A 20,483-nucleotide genomic window follows, 5' to 3' on the forward strand; every position below is an offset into this window, starting at 1 on the left:
CTGGAGCTGACTAATAGACTGCTCACCACATGACAATGAAAGAAAGCCCAAAAAGTGAATTTTGTTGTCCTAAAGAGTAATTATCCCCAAATAATATTAACAGCAGAAAAGACAAGTTGGTTTATTGTGCCTTTTGCTTATTCACATTCAAGAATACCAATTGAAACTAAAGTGTGGAGTTACATCAAAGTTGTTTTCAGCCACAAAGGGCATATTTTCATCAAAGAAATGTTTAAATATGCAATACTTTTGAGTAGAGACTAGTTTTGAGGTATTTAATCAGTGTCCAGAATAAGCCTATAATGAACACGAAACATACATTTGAAAATATTTGCGCTATATTTTATATCAACTGTTTCATCAAAGAATTTTAAAGAGAAATATGATATTCTTTTTCTTTAAAGGCTGCTACTGTTTAGTTCACATCTTTTTGTGATATAAATATTATAGATTTAAAATCTCTGGCATGCCCAGTGCAAATTAGACAAAAAAACACAAGCGCTATTTTAACAAGCACATAACAAGTGGCTGTGGTGTTTATGCTAATAGAGAAAAGTGGAATGATGTGTGGTTCATTAGGGGGTTGTAGAAAGATGAAAAGAAAACAAATTGGGCTTTGAGGGCACTGGCAAGATGGGGTTTGTCACAGCACCTGTCATCTGTGAAAGATAACAGGTGAGACTGAGACTCTGGTGACAAACTTACTGAATGACTAGAAACAGATTTATGTTATTGTGTATCTGCGTGTTTTTTTTTAAGTGAGGGGTGGTGTCTCTGATGTGTATTAGACAGTTAATGAATATACAAACAAATGTGCAATATTTATACTACATCCATAAATCTGCATTAGATCACTTCACCCAGAAAGAGTCAAAATGTGCAAATAATCACATGCTAAGCCAGTGTTCTGTAGAAAAAAAAAAGATATGGAGCACACCATTATTAGACGTAACACACTAAAACAAACACACACACACTACATGGTCCTTCTTCCAAGCTTGTAATTTGGGAAATAGGTCAGATATGACTTAGATTTATGTTTCTTTGTGTTTGTCTGTGTGAGTTTGCATTTGTGTATTTGTGCTGAGCCAGGGTGAGGGAGTGACTGATCAGACTGGCAGAATTCAGATGTTTCTGAGAACTGCCTTGCTATGTTTTAATGATGAAACACAGGGGGTAGAGGACTTAGACTCTGGAGAGGTGGCATGAGCAGACTAAGTCTATATTAGAGTCAAAATCAAAGAAAGGGAGATTGTGATTTGAATGTCCTTTTTGATTTGAGTGTAACTTACAGAAATGCATTTGGGAACTCTTTTTATCTTCATGTCTTTCATCTTTTTTTAACGGTTCAAAAATGTAGTTTTTGACTGTTTATGTCATCAAAATAGAGCCTTGCCTGACTGAGGCATTTTATGGATGAGCCCAAAGGAAATCTGACTGTTATGCTGACAGGAAGCCGTGTTTATCAGCTGCTAATGTGTCACTAGATTTGATGTTTTATGGAAGCGTACAGCTTGTCAGGATTAGATGAAAACTGTGAAGAACAGAGTCTAATACCTGAATGCACTTTTAAAAACCACAGCACCATATAAAAGGAAGGATGCATGATGCTTTATTTAAAGGTTAGTGTCAAATAAAACTGAACTTTTCCATATTGTTATTTCACAAATTCAGCAATAATGTAAAGGTGTAGGACACAAAAATCAATGCACACTACCAGTGGAGCAGAGAAGACAATGACGTTCGTAGCCATTAAATGAAGAACATGTAGTTTCAAAGATGACCAGCAGATGGCACAGCACTGTTGGTCTCTAAGGCAACGGTGGGAGATCAGGGCAGAGAGGGAAAAGAGATCTTCTGGTGAGTTTTGCTTCCTGGTTGACTGATCTCGCTCAGTGGTCTGATTGTGAGAACAAACTTGTGGGAAGTGTTCGCTCACCGGAGGTGTCAGACTGCTGTTAGATAAGATTATTTGCAGCGGTGAGAAGATTGCATTATTTTGTGAGTGTATGTGGTGTGTGCATGAGTGCACTATGTCCACCTGTGTGCTTCTTCTCATTAAATGTCTGCCTGATAGAAATGCAATGGTGTATTGTGTTAATTTGGAACACAGTGCAACACAGAAGTTGTATTAAACCTGCACACTGAGCTCCATATGGCCAGACTGAGGAGGGGAAATACAGTGAGGCTGGAAGAGAGCATGTGCTCCTAGTCATAAGCCTACTCCCTATTTGTTTTTTTGTCACATTAAACCAAATTTTTATCTGTTCTTGATGCTATCAGTCACTTTTTTCTCAGTAATTATTCTGATTTTAACACAAAGGGCATCACAGATCCCATGTTTTTTTTTTTATTATTATTTTTTTAACTACATATATACACACTATATTAGTTGCTATATCAGTGATTTTATGGGTGGCACATAATAATGCTTTACACACTTAAAATAACAGTTCTGTGATTGCAGTATTTTAATAGTAAGCTTTTAGTTTGCATATTTGCTATGATCATGGTATTAGCATGATATTATTTACCTCTTTTATATTTATGATTTTTTTCATAATTATACACAGCTGCTAATCCATTTTGGACCCTAGATAAGACTTTGAATTTTGTATTTATTGTACAGAGCACAAACCTTCATTATAACAAACTTTCAAGACACATCTGTCAGATGTTATTTTCTTTTTACAAAATATTATACTTTCACTGAAGACCCAGAGGCCAGCTCCTTTCTTGATAATTTGCAGGCGTGCTGGAATTTAAACCTTCAAGCAGCTGTGCTGCAGTTTGTTTTGTGTTTGTTAAAATGAGTGTGTTTGGTCAGGAAAATTATAAAAACAAGCGGATAATAAGGGTTAGCAGGCGTGATAATCCATAATATCTTGTAAACTGGCAGCAGGGATAGTTTAAGCCGGTCTTATGCTAATATTACCATGAGTGACTGTCAGCAACAGAGAAATACAAATATGTTCAAACATGCTTAAACCCAGTAATAACCACATGCACAAACAGGAATAGACAGTGCATGCTAAAACTTTATGGATAGTGGAGCTACAGCCTTAATTATTTTGCTTGAAAATACACAGGTTTTAGTTAAGCATTTTTATTAAGTTTTTTTTTTTTTTCTTATATTGAACCTCTCTGCTTTCTTCACATGGACCAGCCAAAAAATTCTCACTCATTCCCTTCCAGTCCAGCAGTGTTTGACATCGCACACTAAAACCCTGAACCCAATCAATAGTTAGTAATTTCTTCTGTGTTGGAAGTGAAAATCATACGTGAATTATCTTTTCAATAAAAGATTTCTTTTAATTTTGAGACAGAGCTGACTTTTAAATCACATTTTTCAACATAAAGTGTTTATTAATTGAGGAAAAATAGTGCTGGTTTCTCCCCTTGACTTTAAGCAACAGGATCATAACTCACCAACACCGTCTATACATTCAGACTATGGGTAGATCTGATTCTTATATTCTTGTGGATATCTTGATAATTCAATGTTATTTTGTTAAAAATGCAACACAGTTATCTTGGGGGAATGCTACTTTCATTGACTGCTTCCTCAGCTCTGACATGAGGTGGTAGAGAAGCTACCAGTATTGGAGTTTGACACTTTCAGGGCAGCAAACAGATGGCTAACTTGCCTAAGGCCAATGTCTTTGGCATCATCACAAAGAGAAACATATTCAGCTACAGTTAATTAAATGGAGATACACTAAACATCATCTTTAAGGCTTCCCTAGCCCTTCACTTTCTCTGGGTTCACACACACATAGCATACCTCACTTCATGTGAAGCGTTTTTTTCTTTTTTCTGGATTGCCTAATGAGAATAAGCTGCACACAAACAAACAAAATAGGAGCTTCTTTAAAGATTTTTTTTCCCCCTGCTCGGTATGTCATGCTCGGTATGTCATCTTTATTCGAAATGCCACATCTGTTCATCTACCTCTTCATAATTGCTAACAGTGACATTTATCCAGATTCCTACTGTTTTACAAGACCATTACATTTATTCGATTGTTCTGTTTTTAATCAGCAACTACAGTATAAAGCAGTATCTATCTATCTATCTATCTATCTATCTATCTATCTATCTATCTATCTATCTATCTATCTATCTATCTATCTATCTATCTATCTATCTATCACACAATGCAGCAAAGTCCCCATTTCTTTTATTCTGCTTGCAAATACCCCGACCCCCGTCTCCCTCACCACCCCCCTTTTTCTTTTCGCTACTCTCCTTTTTTGTTTAATTGAATGTTGCATGCTTTTGGAACAGTTCTAAAATATATAATGAGGTCATTTGCATTAGACTGCAGATTGGTTGACCTTTGCTTTTGCCAATAATTACTGTAAAACCCGCCTCTGTCTGTCATCACCAAGGATGTGGCAGGGACCTCTCTATGCTTACGAAAGGTTAGCTGGAGGCTTGTGTCTGGACTTATGAAAAAGCCTGAGGAAAATGTCATTAGAGCATGAAGAAAAGACACCCGGAATTAACAATTGGAAATTCAATCAGGATGGCTTTAAGGATGGTGGGCTTGTGTATGCGCATGTCTGTCTGCATGTGACTCTGACAGACGGGGCGTAAGATGTTTCCAATGAACACTTGTGCATTTTAAAATTCCCCTCCTCAGTAATAGTACAGAATGTGGGAAGAAGGACACCCTGTTGGCGACTTCTGCTAACTCTGCAGGCCACTTTGACTTTGCCAAAACTAATTGACAACACAAGCTAAAGGATACAGGCTGTAAAATGTCCCTGCAGGAGACCTGACTGACACTCATGATCATAGGCAGCCAGGGATACATAGATACATAGCCTTTATTAATTATACCACACATTAATTATGTTATACATTTATGAAAGAGTCGTAACTTTCCACTTTTCACCTTGATTAATTTTTTGTAACAGTGCATGGTGTGTATTTGCATGTTGTTATTGGTTGTCATTGTGCAGTGAAACGTGACTGTATTCCCAATGTTTAGACTCCTTTTCCCATCAATATCCGGCGCTGGTCAAAAAAGAACTTTAATTCAGTAATCATTTGCAGTCGGCAAAGATGACTTATGCTATATTTTACAGCATTCGGGCAAAATTTATTCACACTGCAGTACTGATCGGTGCTCAGTGTGCAAAGCAGCATGCATGAGCGTGTTCAGCTCAGTGTAAAATAATACTGTGAAAAGAAACATTTTGAGGGGGCAGAGCAGAGCACTAACATCAGAGGCTCTGTTTTGTGCTCTTGGTTCTAGTCACAGCGGCGCGTCACGTTTCACCTGCCGGATGGCTCTCAGGAGAGCTGCAGTGACAGCGGTCTGGGGGACCACGAGCCTGTTGGCAGTGGCTCCCTCCTCACACAACCTCTCCCTCTGGTGCAGGCGCAGGACGACTTCTACGAGCAGGCCTCCCCTGATAAAAGGACCGAAGCTGATGGCAACTCTGACCCCAACTCTGGTGAGTTTTAATATTTCCCTTTACTACTGTTCCCTTTCAATGAAAGCACACTTTTTTTTTTTAGATTTTTGTCCTTAATCTCTTATTCGTGTAATTCTCTCTTGTGCAAGTTGTGTTCAAGCACCGTTGTGCACATTTTCACTCAGCTGCAGAATGCTAACTTTCATTCAGTTCAGTGGAAACTGGGTTCTCTCTTAAATACAATCAGTTTTGTTTTTCATTTAAAGTTCCCTTTACTATGTGTGACAAACAGTTCAAAATATATATTTTGTCCTCCAAAACTGGTTAGGTAAATGAAGATATTTCACACTCACTACCTGAAAAAATTAAAAAATAAAAATAAATACTTATACAATACAAATAAAAAACAGCATCTTTTTCTATAAAGGACTCCACAAACCAAATATCATTTAATTTAGAGTGATTTGATTGCTCAAGTAGGTTTCTAGTGGATACATGAGCAGGTCATTCATTTCTCAGTTAATCATCCAGACTTGTTCACTCCTCCCAGGAGCAAACGTGGGCCTCCCATAGGCTCCTCACCTATTTGTGAAACTCATTTGATTTATTTAGAGATGATTTCCCAGTTGGAATTCTTGGTGCTCAGCTAAAGATGTTAACTTCCCACTATTTCTGGTGGGAATGTACATCTCCGACCCAGTTTTTCTCATTTTATCATTAAGAGGTGAGGCGCGCACAAAGATCAAGTGCATCGCCCGAAGGTCGATGCCAGCTAGCCTGCTGAGGGTGGAGCAGCCACCGCTACATAAATACAAACGCTGTGAGTAAACTGTTAGTGAGAATGATTTCATACACACTCCAGCTTAGCAGATGTAGTCACAGTTGGCAGTTGCATTCAGTGAGTACTGTGTAGGCCTACTGGCTCACTGTCTTGGCAAATAAATAAAGCTGCACACGGCTGGGCCATGTGCAGGTGTAGTGGAGCTCACCAGCAAGTCCTTTAGGAAATATTGGTTGTAACTTTAGTTGATGGCATCATGATGGACAGGATATTTTAAATTAAACAGAAATGAGTCCAACACAAAATGGAAATTTGATGCTGCCTTGGTTCTGATCACTTTCATTGTTTTCCTTTTAGTCTAAATTAGCTTCAAGACTTTTCTCTTTTTAAAATATAAAGTGCAGATAAGGTTTTATCTTGCTGTGAGGCTGTGGTGCCAACCACCACATCCCCGTGTGACCCACTGGGTAATTCGTTTTTGCTTTTTACATATCAGTTAAATGCAGTTGGGGGTTAAGGGACTTCAGGGACTCAGAGTGGTTCAACTCTGTTGGCACACCACTGACTTGAACTCGTATTCTCCAGACCAAAGACCACCCCTATAACCACCAGTGTTGTGCTAGTTACTAAAACAAGTAACTACTTACAGTTACTAGTTACTTCATTTTAAAAAGGAACTCTGTTAAAACTAACATTTGAGTTACTTGTGGTAAAGAACATTCTTAAAAATTCCCCCATTAACTTAAAAACAGTGCTGTATGAAATATACGACAAACTTAAACATAAAGTAATTTTTCAACACTAATTTATTTAAGTAGATCTGCAGGCAGCAGATTATTTAAAATAAATAAAATTAAAAATGAACCCCCCCCCCCATCTTTCTCCTACTCTTTATTATATAATTTCGTTTACATATGTCCTTATTATTTGTGGACATTGTCACTGTCTCTCTGTCAAGTAAAGTTGTGTGTGTGGGTAAAGTCGGGCCGATTCGGACGCCCGCAGTAACCAAGGAAACGAGGTAGTGGATGCTTGTTGCGTTCACCTTTCCTTTTTCATATCCATCCAGAGGTTTTTGGTTTTTTGGACTGCTGTGAGAAAATCAGAAGGGCTTCACACAGGGAGCAGAGAAAGCCCAAGTAAGCAACAACAACAAGGTCAAAACCTGCAACACATGACTGCCGATATTTCTAAGTGACTGCACAGAAAAATAAGTAAAAAAGGGGACTTTTTAATCTAAAGCAGCAAGTGTCTCCTCTAGGTGAGATGATATGTTGATCTCTGACAGTGGAAATCAAGCTAGACACATTTTGTTGCTTTTTGCCTGATAAGTGCTTTGTAAATAAAGCTTGATTTGATTTGTTTAGAAACATTATAAATGACAAAAAAAGATTACTAATGAATATTGATTACTTAATTAGAAACCTTCTAAATAAGCAGTAAAATAAACATACTTGTGCTAATCCTGTCATCTAACAGAAAAAAAAAAGTCTTCTGAATCATATCATTTAATGCAGATAAATTTAGTAATTACACATAATATCTAATTATATCAAAAGATTTTAGCAGCTCAAATGCAGACACAGTTGATTCTAATGAGGATCAGCAACATTGTAAAATAAAGAATCTGTAACATACCATTAGTTACTGGAAAGTACTACTACTACTACTACTACTACTACTACTACTAATAATAATAATAATAATAATAATAATAATAATAATAATTTATCAATACCGATTAAGAAATTTGGTTCTGCAGTTGACCCATCTCTAGATGCACTAGACAGCAGTGAGCTGTGAATGTATAGCCCGGTCAAAAAAACGTATATCTAAGATGTAAAATGCATGATTTAGTCATGTAATGCAAAAAAAAAAAAAAAAAAAAAAGAGAGAGAGTTGGAGAAAAACACATTTAAATTCCTCAGATATATGTCAAACGCCTTCTGATCGTAAATGTTTCCTACTTTTTAATATTACATAACATTCTTGCACATAGTCAATTCTGTTTTGTTGCTGTTGTTTACCTGTCAGCAAACTATTAACGATGACAGCAGTGGTCTTTGATCATTGACCTGCTTCTTGGCTGGGTAATGATTTTATGTTCCATCTATGAGAAATGTGTTTCCTACTGTGATCAGCTTTAATACAGTATATTAAATCAGTGGGCTCAGATGAACAAGTTCTGAATAACCTACTGTCAGACAAAAGAAAACCCACATAGTTTTTCTCACTTATAGTATAAGTGTTTTTACGTAGGAAAAAAATATCTGAAAGATACTTGAGAGGTATGTTTTAAATTGATTTTCAAAATGTATTGAAAATAATCCCACAAAGTGCAGCATTTTCAATATGGACCTTGACAATGGGTGATCTTTCCACTGAGCTTTGTTTAATGCCACATGCCTTTAGTGCCATATATATATATATATATATATATATATATATATATATATATATATATATATATATATATATATATATACATACATATTAGACAGTTTCTCAGACCTTTTTCATCACTTCATGGTTTAAAAACAAGAAAAATAAAAAAAAACAACCTTGCTCAAAATCTGTTGTACACAGTGAAATGCTTGTCTTCTGCCCCCTGGTGGATACCTTTTGCACCACCATAATTTTGGTACAACATAAAAGGTAAATATACAAGAAAATGTTTTGTAAATTGATCTTTTTTACATTTTGTTAAATGGCCAAATAAAGACAACATATAAAAAAATAGAATAGGCTTTAATCAGAAGTATTACTCTTTCTTTTAATTATACAGAATTATAAGAACTTCTAAGATAACACAGACTACAGTTGGACATTTCATTCATCTAATTATTAAACTACATGGAACTTTAAACTGATGAAGTAAACAAATCAATAACCTCTGGAGCATGGTCTCCTTTCTGTTAATAAAAAAAAGTTGTTAATTATCTTTTAATAATAAAGGAATGCAGTGAGACGTTTGCATAGGTTGTGGTTTTCATCTGAATTAAGGAAACATAACAGTTTAAAAGCTGAAAAAGTCAGTTATCTGTTTTTTTTTTTTTTTTTTTTTGTCTATGCACAACTTTAAAAATAGCCCTTAAGCTTTGAACAGAAGATTGTTTAAAAAATAGACAAACAAACAAAATAAATCTATTGGAAAGAATTGTGGATAAAATAACAGATGGACTGCAATCAGTAGCACACCAGTTTTAGTCAGGATATTTTAACTGAGAGATGGAAACTTGATGGTCATGAATTAGCAAGCTAGATGTAGCCTGGGAACAGGTCCGTATTGCAGATTTTGACTAAAGAAAAAATTAGGAGGTTCTATTTTTTAAAACCTTTATATCTCTGAAATAAAATCCAAAAAGAGTACTTTAGGAGGCTAATTCAGTTCAGTTCTGCTGGAAATTAAAATCCAAAAGCGTAAGACAGTAAAAGTAATGTGCTAAGGAATATGACAATGAGTACATATTCAAATACATTTTCCACTTAGAAGTGACCATCCATAGCCTTCAGCATTTTAGTGGGTGGAAATGTGTTTCAAATTAAAGTTTTAAAAAGTATACCTACATCTATTTAGTTGCTAATCAGTATTTCTCACACGCACACACTAAGCCATTATGTCATTTAATCAATATTTCTTTAATTACTCGCATAGGCCAATATATTTCTTATTTAAAGCTGTGAAATAGAAATTTCCTATTAATAAGAAAACTAACCAGCCAACACATGTAAATGAGAATGAAATACACGAAACAGTGAACAAAAAGTAAACATGATTATGACTAAAAATTAAATGCAATTGATATTATATTACAGCCTGAAGCAAAACTCTTTCAAAACCAATTTAAACTGACTCTAACATGTAAAAGAATGAAAAAAATACCTGAAGTTGAAAAATCCAGCTGTCTGCACTGCTTCCTCAGCATGGTGTTTATCCAAAACTCATCCAAAACAATTTGCATAAGACTAAAATTGAAATTGCTTCCAAAAAAAAAAAACCCCCAAAAAAACATTAATGACATATGATGATATTTTTACATATTAAGCAAAAACTGAAACCATGATGCAAATGTTGGGAATGAAGCTAAGTTCTGCTCATTGGAAGTCAAATGTGGGTGCTATAGGATTGATATCCACTAGTCATTGCATTGCCCATCCATCACTATAGCCCAGATGGAGACCATTTACAGTTCAATGTGGTTACACCTCACTGCATCTACACTGGCCTTACACTGGAAGTGTGAGCGTTTCGGCTGCGCATGTGCTTGTCATGTACTTTCAGTCTTCATTCCCTAGAGATTAGCTCACAACTCATTCAAATAAAACCCTTATTTTTTTACAGATTTTTGTGTCAGTTTCTGTTGCTTTGGCTTAAGAGCAACATGTGTAACATATAGGATAATACCCGATTCACGCAGAAATATCTATTATATTGTTTTGAATGGAACTATAGAGGCAGTAAATGTATCCAAGGCCACTGCCTTGCTATACAATTCTAAAGAAAGTGATCTAGGTCTGCACCAAAAAAGAATGGGTTGTCTTTTGTAGTGCTTCATTTCTGGGTTGATAAAATTTGGTTTGGTAGCTTTTCAGTGATTGAGCTGACAGATAAAAAACGATGCAACTAAGCACCAATTTTGGTGAAGAAATGATGCTAACATTTTTTTTTTTTCCATTTATGTAATTCACCTAATATTAGTTTCATGAGGCAGAGCTTGGAATATGAACTAAAGGTGGTCCTGTTAATTATCCAGAAATAAGGTGGAAATTCTGACAATATCAACGTTTCCATGCAGTATAAATACAGACTGGAGCAAACTTATCATACAGCTCTTTGCATATGCTGACCCCGTGTTTTGTACCAAGCACTGCTTGAACACTGGCAGGAATGGAATGACATGAACCATTTCTTTGCAAATAGAGAAATTTGAATTGTTGAGTTGTGTGAACTGCTTTGAATGCATATGTCTGCAAAATGCCTCTAAATTTACTGTATGCTGTGTTAGAAACAGTGATGAATTATGATGATATATCTAAATCATAGAGGTTTCTGCAGTTGTTTTACAACAGTGTTTTATCATTTTACTATTTAAAATAAATTGATTCTAGAGTTTTCCAATGGCTCATCGTGACTTCATAGTGCATATAATCACTCAGTTACTGCAAAAGAAAATAAAAAGAAAACCTTGCTGCACTTATATAGCTGCAGCAAAAAACTCCTTGGTAAGGGTTCTTAATTGCATGTTTTATAGAGACTGAAAGTAAGAATTATTCATTTGTTATTTATTTATTTATGTTTAATTGGCCTGTGGTAATTGAATACTTCTTAGCATGTCTTTGTTTCCTTTTTTTTTTTTTTTTTTTAAACAAAGCTCATATGACAACAGGAAAAGTCAAAAAAAATATTTGTTTGCATGGGGATCTGTGAGATATTTACTGTATTTTACTTTATCTAAATATGTTACTAGAAAATCATGGAATACTATCAGATAGATTCACATAAGCTATACCACACAGACACATGGTTTTATACACAAGATGCTCTCTTTCCTTGCTCTAAGAATTTAGTGCACTGTTGGATTGGCATTGCCTCACCCTCTGCTTCACCATTCCTCCCACTGTGGCCCACTGTGCTGCATGGAGAGTCACCAAGATACTAATCTGTTGCAGTTGAGGAAATAACCTCAGCACACCTCAGGGAAATAACAGTTCTCAGGGCTTCCACTGCATTCCACATGCTATGTGGCAAAGTCCAATGACACAGAATACAAGTTGTTGCATTGCATTTGCTGATCTTCAGGTATTTGGGGACTTGATGCAAGTTCATAATAAAACAATGTCTAAGAAGCAACTTTAATTGGAATGTTTTTGTGAACATATATTTGTATAATAGCTTAACTATGAATTAATTTCAGTATTCTAGATTCATCAAAGTTCACTTCATCTTGCTCTTTAGCAATTCAAAATATTGACTTGAAATTGAAGTTTCTTTATTAGCTCACTTTAATAAAACCAAATGAAATAAACCATAAAGGGGGAAGTTATAGGTAGACAATATCTTCAAGGACCATTGCATGTCCCTCTGCAATTACAGAGAAAAGTCATTCTCAGCACTTGCTGCAGAATGAACACATAATAAAGCATAAAAACAGCCAGCTCATATTTTCACTAAAGGTTTCATATTTGGGACAATTCGTGAATCAGTTACTTTTCTGGAAGAAATAAGATAATATTAAAATTGGTTTGTGGGTTATTGATGTCTGCCATACTGGATGTGCATGGATGAGAGTAAGAGTCCCTGAACCCAACAGAAGCTGACATAATACATTGGGGGGGAATGCCCAGAAGAAACAAAATGAAAGAGATGGGTTTTATTTATACTTAACACACACATACATACATATATGTATATATATATATATATATATATATATATATATATTTGTATTGCATATAAACAAAGATGTGGGTTAGAACATTAATGCATTAATGATTGTGATGCTTTTGCAATCTTCCATACACAAATATTCCCAATGAAAGTCAAAGACCAACAGGAAATCACTGAAATAGAATTTGAATTTGACATTGAAGTATGTGGAAGTGAAAGTGAGAGGGGTTGTTTCTCTTATGGTCAAACAGGATTAAAACAAACCGAAATAAATTAACTCAACATTACAAACAACAACATGATATTAAAACTATTGCTGAGTTGTCTTTAACAATCATAGAGAGTGAGGTGATAATAAAAGGGGCACTAAGATGCTGGTGCCAGTTGGAATACATTTACCTGAAGCTCACTTCTCAGTATTTTGCTGTAACAGTAATTTTTGGAAGCATTTTTACATTTTCAAAGGAGCCAAGTCTTATTCCCATGTTCCGGCACAAATGCTTGCTTGAATTCCCTTTAAACACGAGCCAATAAACAAACAAATGCAAATTTAGAAGCAACAAAAACATTAATAAAAAAATTAAGCAAATTACAGTTACCCCCTCCCAAAACAAATAAAGACTTATCAGATGCTGCACAATATGCCTGCATAAGCTGTATTTCACAGATGTAAGACATCTGTCTGCAAGATCAGTGTTTTTTTTAGATAAAGGATTTGTGGCAGTGGGTATAAGTATAGCAGTTTTGAGTCACAATAGTTGACTGCCTCCTTACAAACAAACAAACATACTTCCTAAAGGATGATGTTATATAGAATACACACACACACACACACACACATATATATATATATATATATATATATATATATATATATATATATATATATATATAGTCTTATCTTTGCGTTAATGATTTTATGGAAACATGTAGGCTGTGGTGTATGAAGGAGAATCTTACATGAAGAAGTCATTTGTAGTTGGCTTTTTCTTTTAAAGTTTAACACCTAATATTTTGTGTGTACATTTTAGTACTAATTAAATGTCAGTTCTTTAGTTGATAAAGCTTTTTCTCAGGTTGCTGCTTTGATACACTTACGATATACTTTTATTCAAAACTAATGTTTTTCCTTACATGCAAAAGTACAAGATTATTTCCATTACTCTCTTATTCTCTGCCTGTTAAATATGCCAAACGTAGCCTCTTCCCACAATTTCTGCAAACAATCTTGAATTTGAAAACTGAGAAAGTGCAATTATCACTGCAATATATTATATAAATGAAGTGGGAGGAGAAGGTTCTTTAAAAGGAACAAAACTATCAAAGTTTTACAGATGAAACTCAAAAAAATTAGAATATCGTGCAAAACGTATTTATTTTAGTAATTCAACTTAAAAATGTAAACTAATTATATTGGCTTATTATATGCAATGTGAGATATTTCAAACACTCTTTTGTATTAATTTAGATTATTATAGCTTACAGTTAATGAAAACCCAAAAGTCAAAATCTCAGAAAATTAGAATAGTGTGACAAACTTCAAAGTTGTTGCCTCTAAGTACCACACTCTAATCAGCTTATTAATCCTAAACACCTGCAAAGGACTCCTAAACATTTAAAAGGTCTCTTAGTTTATTTCAGTAGAATTCACAATCACGGGGAAGGTTGTTGACCAGACAATTGTGCAGAAAACCATCATTGACACCCTCCAAGAGGAAGGAAAGCCTCAAAAGGTAATTACAAAAAAAGTTGGATGCTCTCAAAGTGCTGCATCAAAGGACATCAATAAAAAGTTAAGTGGAGGGAAAAAGTGTGGAAGAAAAAGGTGGAACAACCAGCAGGGATGAGCGCAGCCTGGAGAGGATTGTCAGGAAAAGGCCTTTCAAAAACATGGGGGAGCTTCACAAGGAGTTGACTGAGGCTGAAGTTAGTGCTTCGAGAGCCACCACATAGACAGATCCTGGACAGGGACTTCAAATGTTGTATTTCTCTTGTCAAGCTGCTCCTGAACAAAACAACGACAGAAGCGCTGATTGGCCAGCAAACTCTTCAGACCTTAACCTCATAGAAAATCAGGGCGTTGCCAATAGAAAGACACATGAGACCGAACAATGCAGAAGAGTTGAAGGCCGCTATTGAAGCATCCTGGTCTTCCATTACACCCCAGCAGAGCCACAGGCTGAAAACATCCATGCCGTGCTGCATTGAGGCAGGAATTCATGCAAAAGGGCTCAAACCAAGTACTCAGTTCATATGCATGATGGTCATGATGGTGTATAAAATCCTTTTTTTTTTAAATTGATTTCATGTAATATTCAAATTTTCTGAGATTTTGATTTTTTGGTTTTCATAGGCCATAATCATCAAAATTAGAACAAATAAATGCTTGAAATATCTCATTTTGCATGTAATGAGTCTATACAATATATTAGTTTACCTTTTTAAGTTGAATTATACAAATTAATGAAGTTGTGGACAAAACTGTCATTTTTTGAGCTTCGCCTGTAAATGTTGCTGAATTACGTGTGTTTGTTGTTTTTGACACTTCAAGCTATGTCACAGACTAGACGTAAAAGTAACAGTATTCATACAATAGCTGACAAGTTTAAAAAGGTAAGATTAGAGGGCTGAACTGAACAAATTGCATAGGTTGAAGAAATATTACCATTATTTCCTACAATATTACAATATTTCCTACAATATATTTTGACTGGCAGATATCTAAGCATCAGCTCTACAGTATGGTTACGACCATCCCTGGTTCGGTGTCAGACCATGTGGGGAGCCAGAGAACAGATAGTTCTATCATGCTTTCTGATACTGTGCTGCAGATTTTATAATAATGAAATCTTGTGACATTTTTAGACCAAAAAAACTATATATTTCTTTAAAGGCAAAGTAACACCTGTTAAGACACCAGTCTGAGCAATTTATAAAAGCTAGATGCAAATGATTCTGATAATAATATATTAAGGAAAAACTCTTCAGCTCAACCACAATTAAATCACATTTTAGTTTGAACCAGAAGTAAGTCTACCTTCAGATGCCTTATTGTGTTTAGAATAATTTAAGATAAGCATATTTATCTTATTTCCCTTTATTTAGTTTTTAAACTCTCTTTATAGTTTAGGTTTAGCCCTTTGTTAAACTGTGTAGTAGGAACAATTTAAAGATGAGTAAGGTTGACAGAAACATGCTCAACAAAAATAGCTGGTTGCACGATGAATGCATAGGAACCCAAGCAGCTGACAGGAGCTGAGGAGGAAGCTCAGGGGGAGACGGGGTGAGTAGGCAAGGTGCTTGTTGAAATAGCACAATGTGACTGGGAGAGGGTGGCTGTTAAAGGGCTTGGTAGAAAGGGACAAAACGCTCAAATGCAAGATTGCTATGTTCTCTACCCTGAAAATGGAACCACTTTAGCCATTAATCATTGATGGACAGGAGACGATGGATAACTCCCTTGTTGATGTATTCTGCTTCGTTCTGTTCTACACTGCTTCTTCTGAAACATCAAAGCATGTTTTCAGGTCCCCACTCTGCCAAGTATTAAAGGAAAAAAAAACACTGCTCTGAAATATCTCTGGTTATAATCATCAATACAAGTTTTACCAATTGAATCATATCACGATGTAAAATAAGACAAACTAAATTGTCTTTCACTCTGTTCATACTACAGGCAAGAAAAAATAATAATCACAGCATCAAATATTTCAGTCTACTCTGTTGATGTTTTCCAGGTGTTCCTACTGGGGCAGAGACAATTGGCAGCTTCATCAACATTTGTTTCACTAGACTTGGTTTCATGAAAAATACTGGGCCAAAGCAGAACTCCCAAACCAGAACTAATTCCTTCTGCAACCTGTTATGTACTCTACATTTCTAAGAGTTGTGTGTTAACAGGAAAGGCAAACAAACAGAACTCTAAATGGGCCTTGGAAAGTAATTTAAGATCCATTTTTGGTTTTCATGTAATTATTTAAAGGACTTTTTTTCTGATCATATTGTAATGATGCTATTCACTATATGAATTTTCCATATTCCCTTTTTTCTAAATGCTCAATTACCTAACTTAGCACAAAACCTAACCAGAGGAACAAACTGTCTAAAGAACTGTACTTCATTTTACACCTTCCATCAATGTTATAAATGAGAGACGATATATGGCACATTAAATGTAAACAGAGGACAGATGTGTATTTCAACCCTCGGGCTATTATAGTTTCTTTTATAGAATAGGTTTCTGTTAACTTTACCGAATGCATGCACATTATGATGCACAAGCAATATATGTTCTGGGTAGTGATGTTAGAATATTCTGGTAATTGTACTGACATGCCCAAATAAGTTTCCATATAATATAAAAATCAAAAAAAAAAAACACAAAAAAAAAAAACAAAAAAAAAAAAAAACAAACAAACAACAAAAAAACCTTAAGAATAGAAATCAAGTGTAATTTAATTTTACATGTAAGATTATCAGCTTCAATTCAGTAGTATAGTAAGGAAGTATAGTAGAATAAAAGGTTTTTCAGAGGTACTTTTATTCTTATATAGCTCAATAGCCTCATCATGTATGAATGATTTTATTTAGTGTATAGTTATAGCAATCTACTATCTAGTCATTATTCATTAGATATTTGATTGGAATGTAGACATAGCTTTCCTATAACCTACCAAGAATAATAACCATTAAATTCTGTCTTATTTATTGGAGGTATCACAATAGAGATGAAAATAAAGGCATTTAGAAAAGATATTCAAGAACTGAGAGTATAGGCTGGTGAGTGGGCTTGGGTTATGTTGCGTAGGTGTGTACACTTTACAGTTGGGCTGTGACTTGGTAAACCTTTGACTTTGATTGTATAATAAAAATATTACTACATTCTTGATTACCTGGACTAGAAGAATACTTTCACTTCAAATTGTGCTCTGTGCACACATGAGGCAGTGGCCATGATGTGATGCTGGAACAAAGCTGAGAAATGTCATCTTGATCCCTAAAGCACACAAAAATAAATCTAGACTTTCACCAATCACTTAATAGCAGTACAATTATGACAGGAGTAAACTCTTGTTAGAAATAAATCATTAAAACTTTAGTGGTACTGATTGGATGTTGCCTTGCACACTACAGTTTGCTTGAATTTCATATTTTCTTCCTTGCAGCTACTTTTTAAAGTGAATGACAGTGTAACACTTAGTATTCAGTAATAATTCTAAGCTATTAGGGAAACTGTGGGAAGGTTGTGTATCTCAAAACCATGTCAAAAATTTCTTGTTTGCCTCACACTAATAGTGTACAATAACCAAAGCATATGGGGGAATACACCAACAAAAGGCAGTGCAACCTGCCACTGTTCTCCCGCTAATTAGAGGGTTGAGAGCTATTGTACATTTCAAATAATGTGTTTCTGTCAATGAAAAAGCTGTTTTACGAACATTATAGATGACTCTCAGAAAGGTCTCCTAACTTGTTGTTTATCCACTGTCACTGAGTTATGAAAAGGTTCTAAGTAAAATGTAAGGTACACACACAAACTTTGTTAGCACAACAGTTGTCTCTACATAACGCATCTTGACATACAAGGCCTCTATGCATATCTTATGATTACTACTGTACCATAATTAATATATCACAAATATATTGTCAGTTCTACAGTATAACTGATGTTATTGAAGCATATTTTCCCCACATAGATACAAACAAGATGCCTTTTATGAGTGCTTTATTGTAGAAATTGGGGCAATATAAAAGCATTCACTAATTTGAATAAGAGTAAGAGACAACTCTACTGAAACACTAAACTCTGTGCCAGCAGCTTTGTTGTTTCTGTGGTACAGATGCCCAGCAATTGGCTATCCAGGATAAACAAATACCAGACTGTCATTCGGTCTGGCAGCCATCCTACCACCTCAGTCACAGACAGCCAGGGATGCCGTTGAGATGACGGTGTGCCAAAACATCAGATTGGCTGCCACAGATTTATTGACTGGAGCTACCTACAGCTGTCATAGACCTGTGGAGCCTGATTGTATATACTTTTACTGAAAATCAACTGAGTGTTCTTTTTTTTAAGCATAGAGTTTGATTTGGCCGACTTGATTCCCTGTAATGTTTAGTTATGAGTTATATTTTAGGTCAAGAGAGCCAGTTTCACCATTGCATGTCCTGTATTTTGCTTTCTTCAGAGGAATTCTGAGGGATGCTTTATGCATACTCACTGTTTAAACTCCCCTTAAACCCAGTTCTGCTATGTGTGAGACAGCGTGTCTGTGTCTGTGTGTTCCCTCTGATACCTAAATCCCATTGTGTGAAGAGGAAGTAGCAGGGTAGAGTAGGTAGGGCCCCTGACCAAGCCTGTGGGTGGGTGGCATGGATTCATAAATCAGGGAGCAGTGTTAATCTCTCTCAGGTATTGGAAAGCCAGCCCTCAGTAAATATGTTGCCCCAGGATACAATGGGGTTTAAAGGATTTCTGTCTCCAAAGAGAAATTAGGCAGGAGCTTCAGAAGTGAGCTAAATGGAAATGCTTGCTGGAGCATACAGAGAGCAGGGTGCTGCTGTCAGCTAGTAAACATCGTCTCAGAGTAGCCTCAGTCATTATCATGGCAGTCAGTGCCAACAGCGAGGGTGAGCAGACGGGTGGGCTGATGAAGAGCATCTTCTATGCTGATGATTAGTCACAATAGGGAGGAGAAAAAAAACAAAAAAAAAACAGAAGAAATCGGAAGACTGCAGGATTACACTGTTGGGAATGAGAATTATTTGTTCTACCAGTAAAGTGGCTAATTACAGCAACTTGCTGTAATATCCTGCTCACTTTGTGCTTTGGAGTTTTTGAAGGATAAACATGCTTCAAATCAATTGAATCTTTTTCTAGCTCTGGCTTGCATGTTCTTCTAGTTTTGTATATTTTTAAAAATAACTAGTCCCGTGTCAATAAAAAAAGGAGATAACCTGAACAGAACTTCTTATTCTGAGCAAACAAAATAATTTGTAGAAAAAACATTTTGAAACTGTCAAATTACAACTTCAAAATTTTCACTTTAAATTATTCTTTTTACTTTATTTATGTTTTTTTTTTGGCATCTGAAAAAAGTAATAGCATTATATTTCATATAAGCTGACATTTTGAGTCAGATTTTAAAATTGTATTACTTTTTAAATATTCTAAGTAAAATCTAATGAGGTACCATACTGCTAAGTAACAAGCTTAAATTCAATATTAAATTTTATTTATAATTTATAATCATGATGGTTGCTTGTACAGTTGTGAATAGAAGAAATTAAATCTAAAAAGAGAATTCTTAAATTAAGAAAGCGAGACAAAATGTCCCAGTCCTAATGGTTATGTACATATAGCCCTTGTATTTCAGTTGTTATCAATGTGTAAAGAACAAAGTTGTGCATTCAGCTTGAAGAAGAATGCTGCACTTTGAATCCTTTCATACAGCGTGGCACTTTTTTTTTTTGTGTAAGTGCTCCAAGCGATTGAAGTTGAGAATCTCCAAACTTTTCAAAAGGCGTTGGTGTAGTCTCAGTTGCCTATCCAGTCACTCTTTTGTTTTTCAGTTTTCCTTTCTTTTAAATTGCTAGTAGCATTTTTCATCACCCTGCCACTTTTCCATGGCAGAAAACACCATGTGGTCCAAGGCCCTGATAATATTATTTATGATATCACAAGATAAGTTTATTTCAATATTTTATAGGTCAGACAAGCTCACAGGGACTTAAAAGTGTAAAGTAAAATAGAAGAGATTTGTTAAGAATATTGAAAATCGTACATCAAGTTTAGGCAATTACAGATGTGTTTAAGTCTTTAGTACTAAAACAAATTGACAAACAGGTGAGTGTTATTTAACTTCTGCCTTTAAGGACCACTAGCCTG

At 35.3% G+C, this 20,483-nt stretch overlaps 1 protein-coding gene across 5 annotated transcripts in view; it reads left to right on the plus strand.

Annotated features, from left to right (window-relative positions):
* LOC121639029 (protocadherin-9) overlaps positions 1-20,483 on the plus strand; it is a 215,317-nt gene that overhangs the window by 140,610 nt on the left and 54,224 nt on the right. For 4 of the 5 annotated variants that reach the window (XM_041984207.1, XM_041984182.1, XM_041984188.1 and 1 more), the window contains one exon: positions 5,264-5,465. In XM_041984207.1, the coding sequence (XP_041840141.1) occupies positions 5,264-5,465 (202 nt within the window). The remainder of the gene's footprint in view (positions 1-5,263; positions 5,466-20,483) is intronic. The other variant, XM_041984214.1, reaches the window with a different exon arrangement.

Source organism: Melanotaenia boesemani, chromosome 1 (assembly GCF_017639745.1).
Source record: "Melanotaenia boesemani isolate fMelBoe1 chromosome 1, fMelBoe1.pri, whole genome shotgun sequence".
Classification (NCBI taxonomy): domain Eukaryota; kingdom Metazoa; phylum Chordata; class Actinopteri; order Atheriniformes; family Melanotaeniidae; genus Melanotaenia; species Melanotaenia boesemani.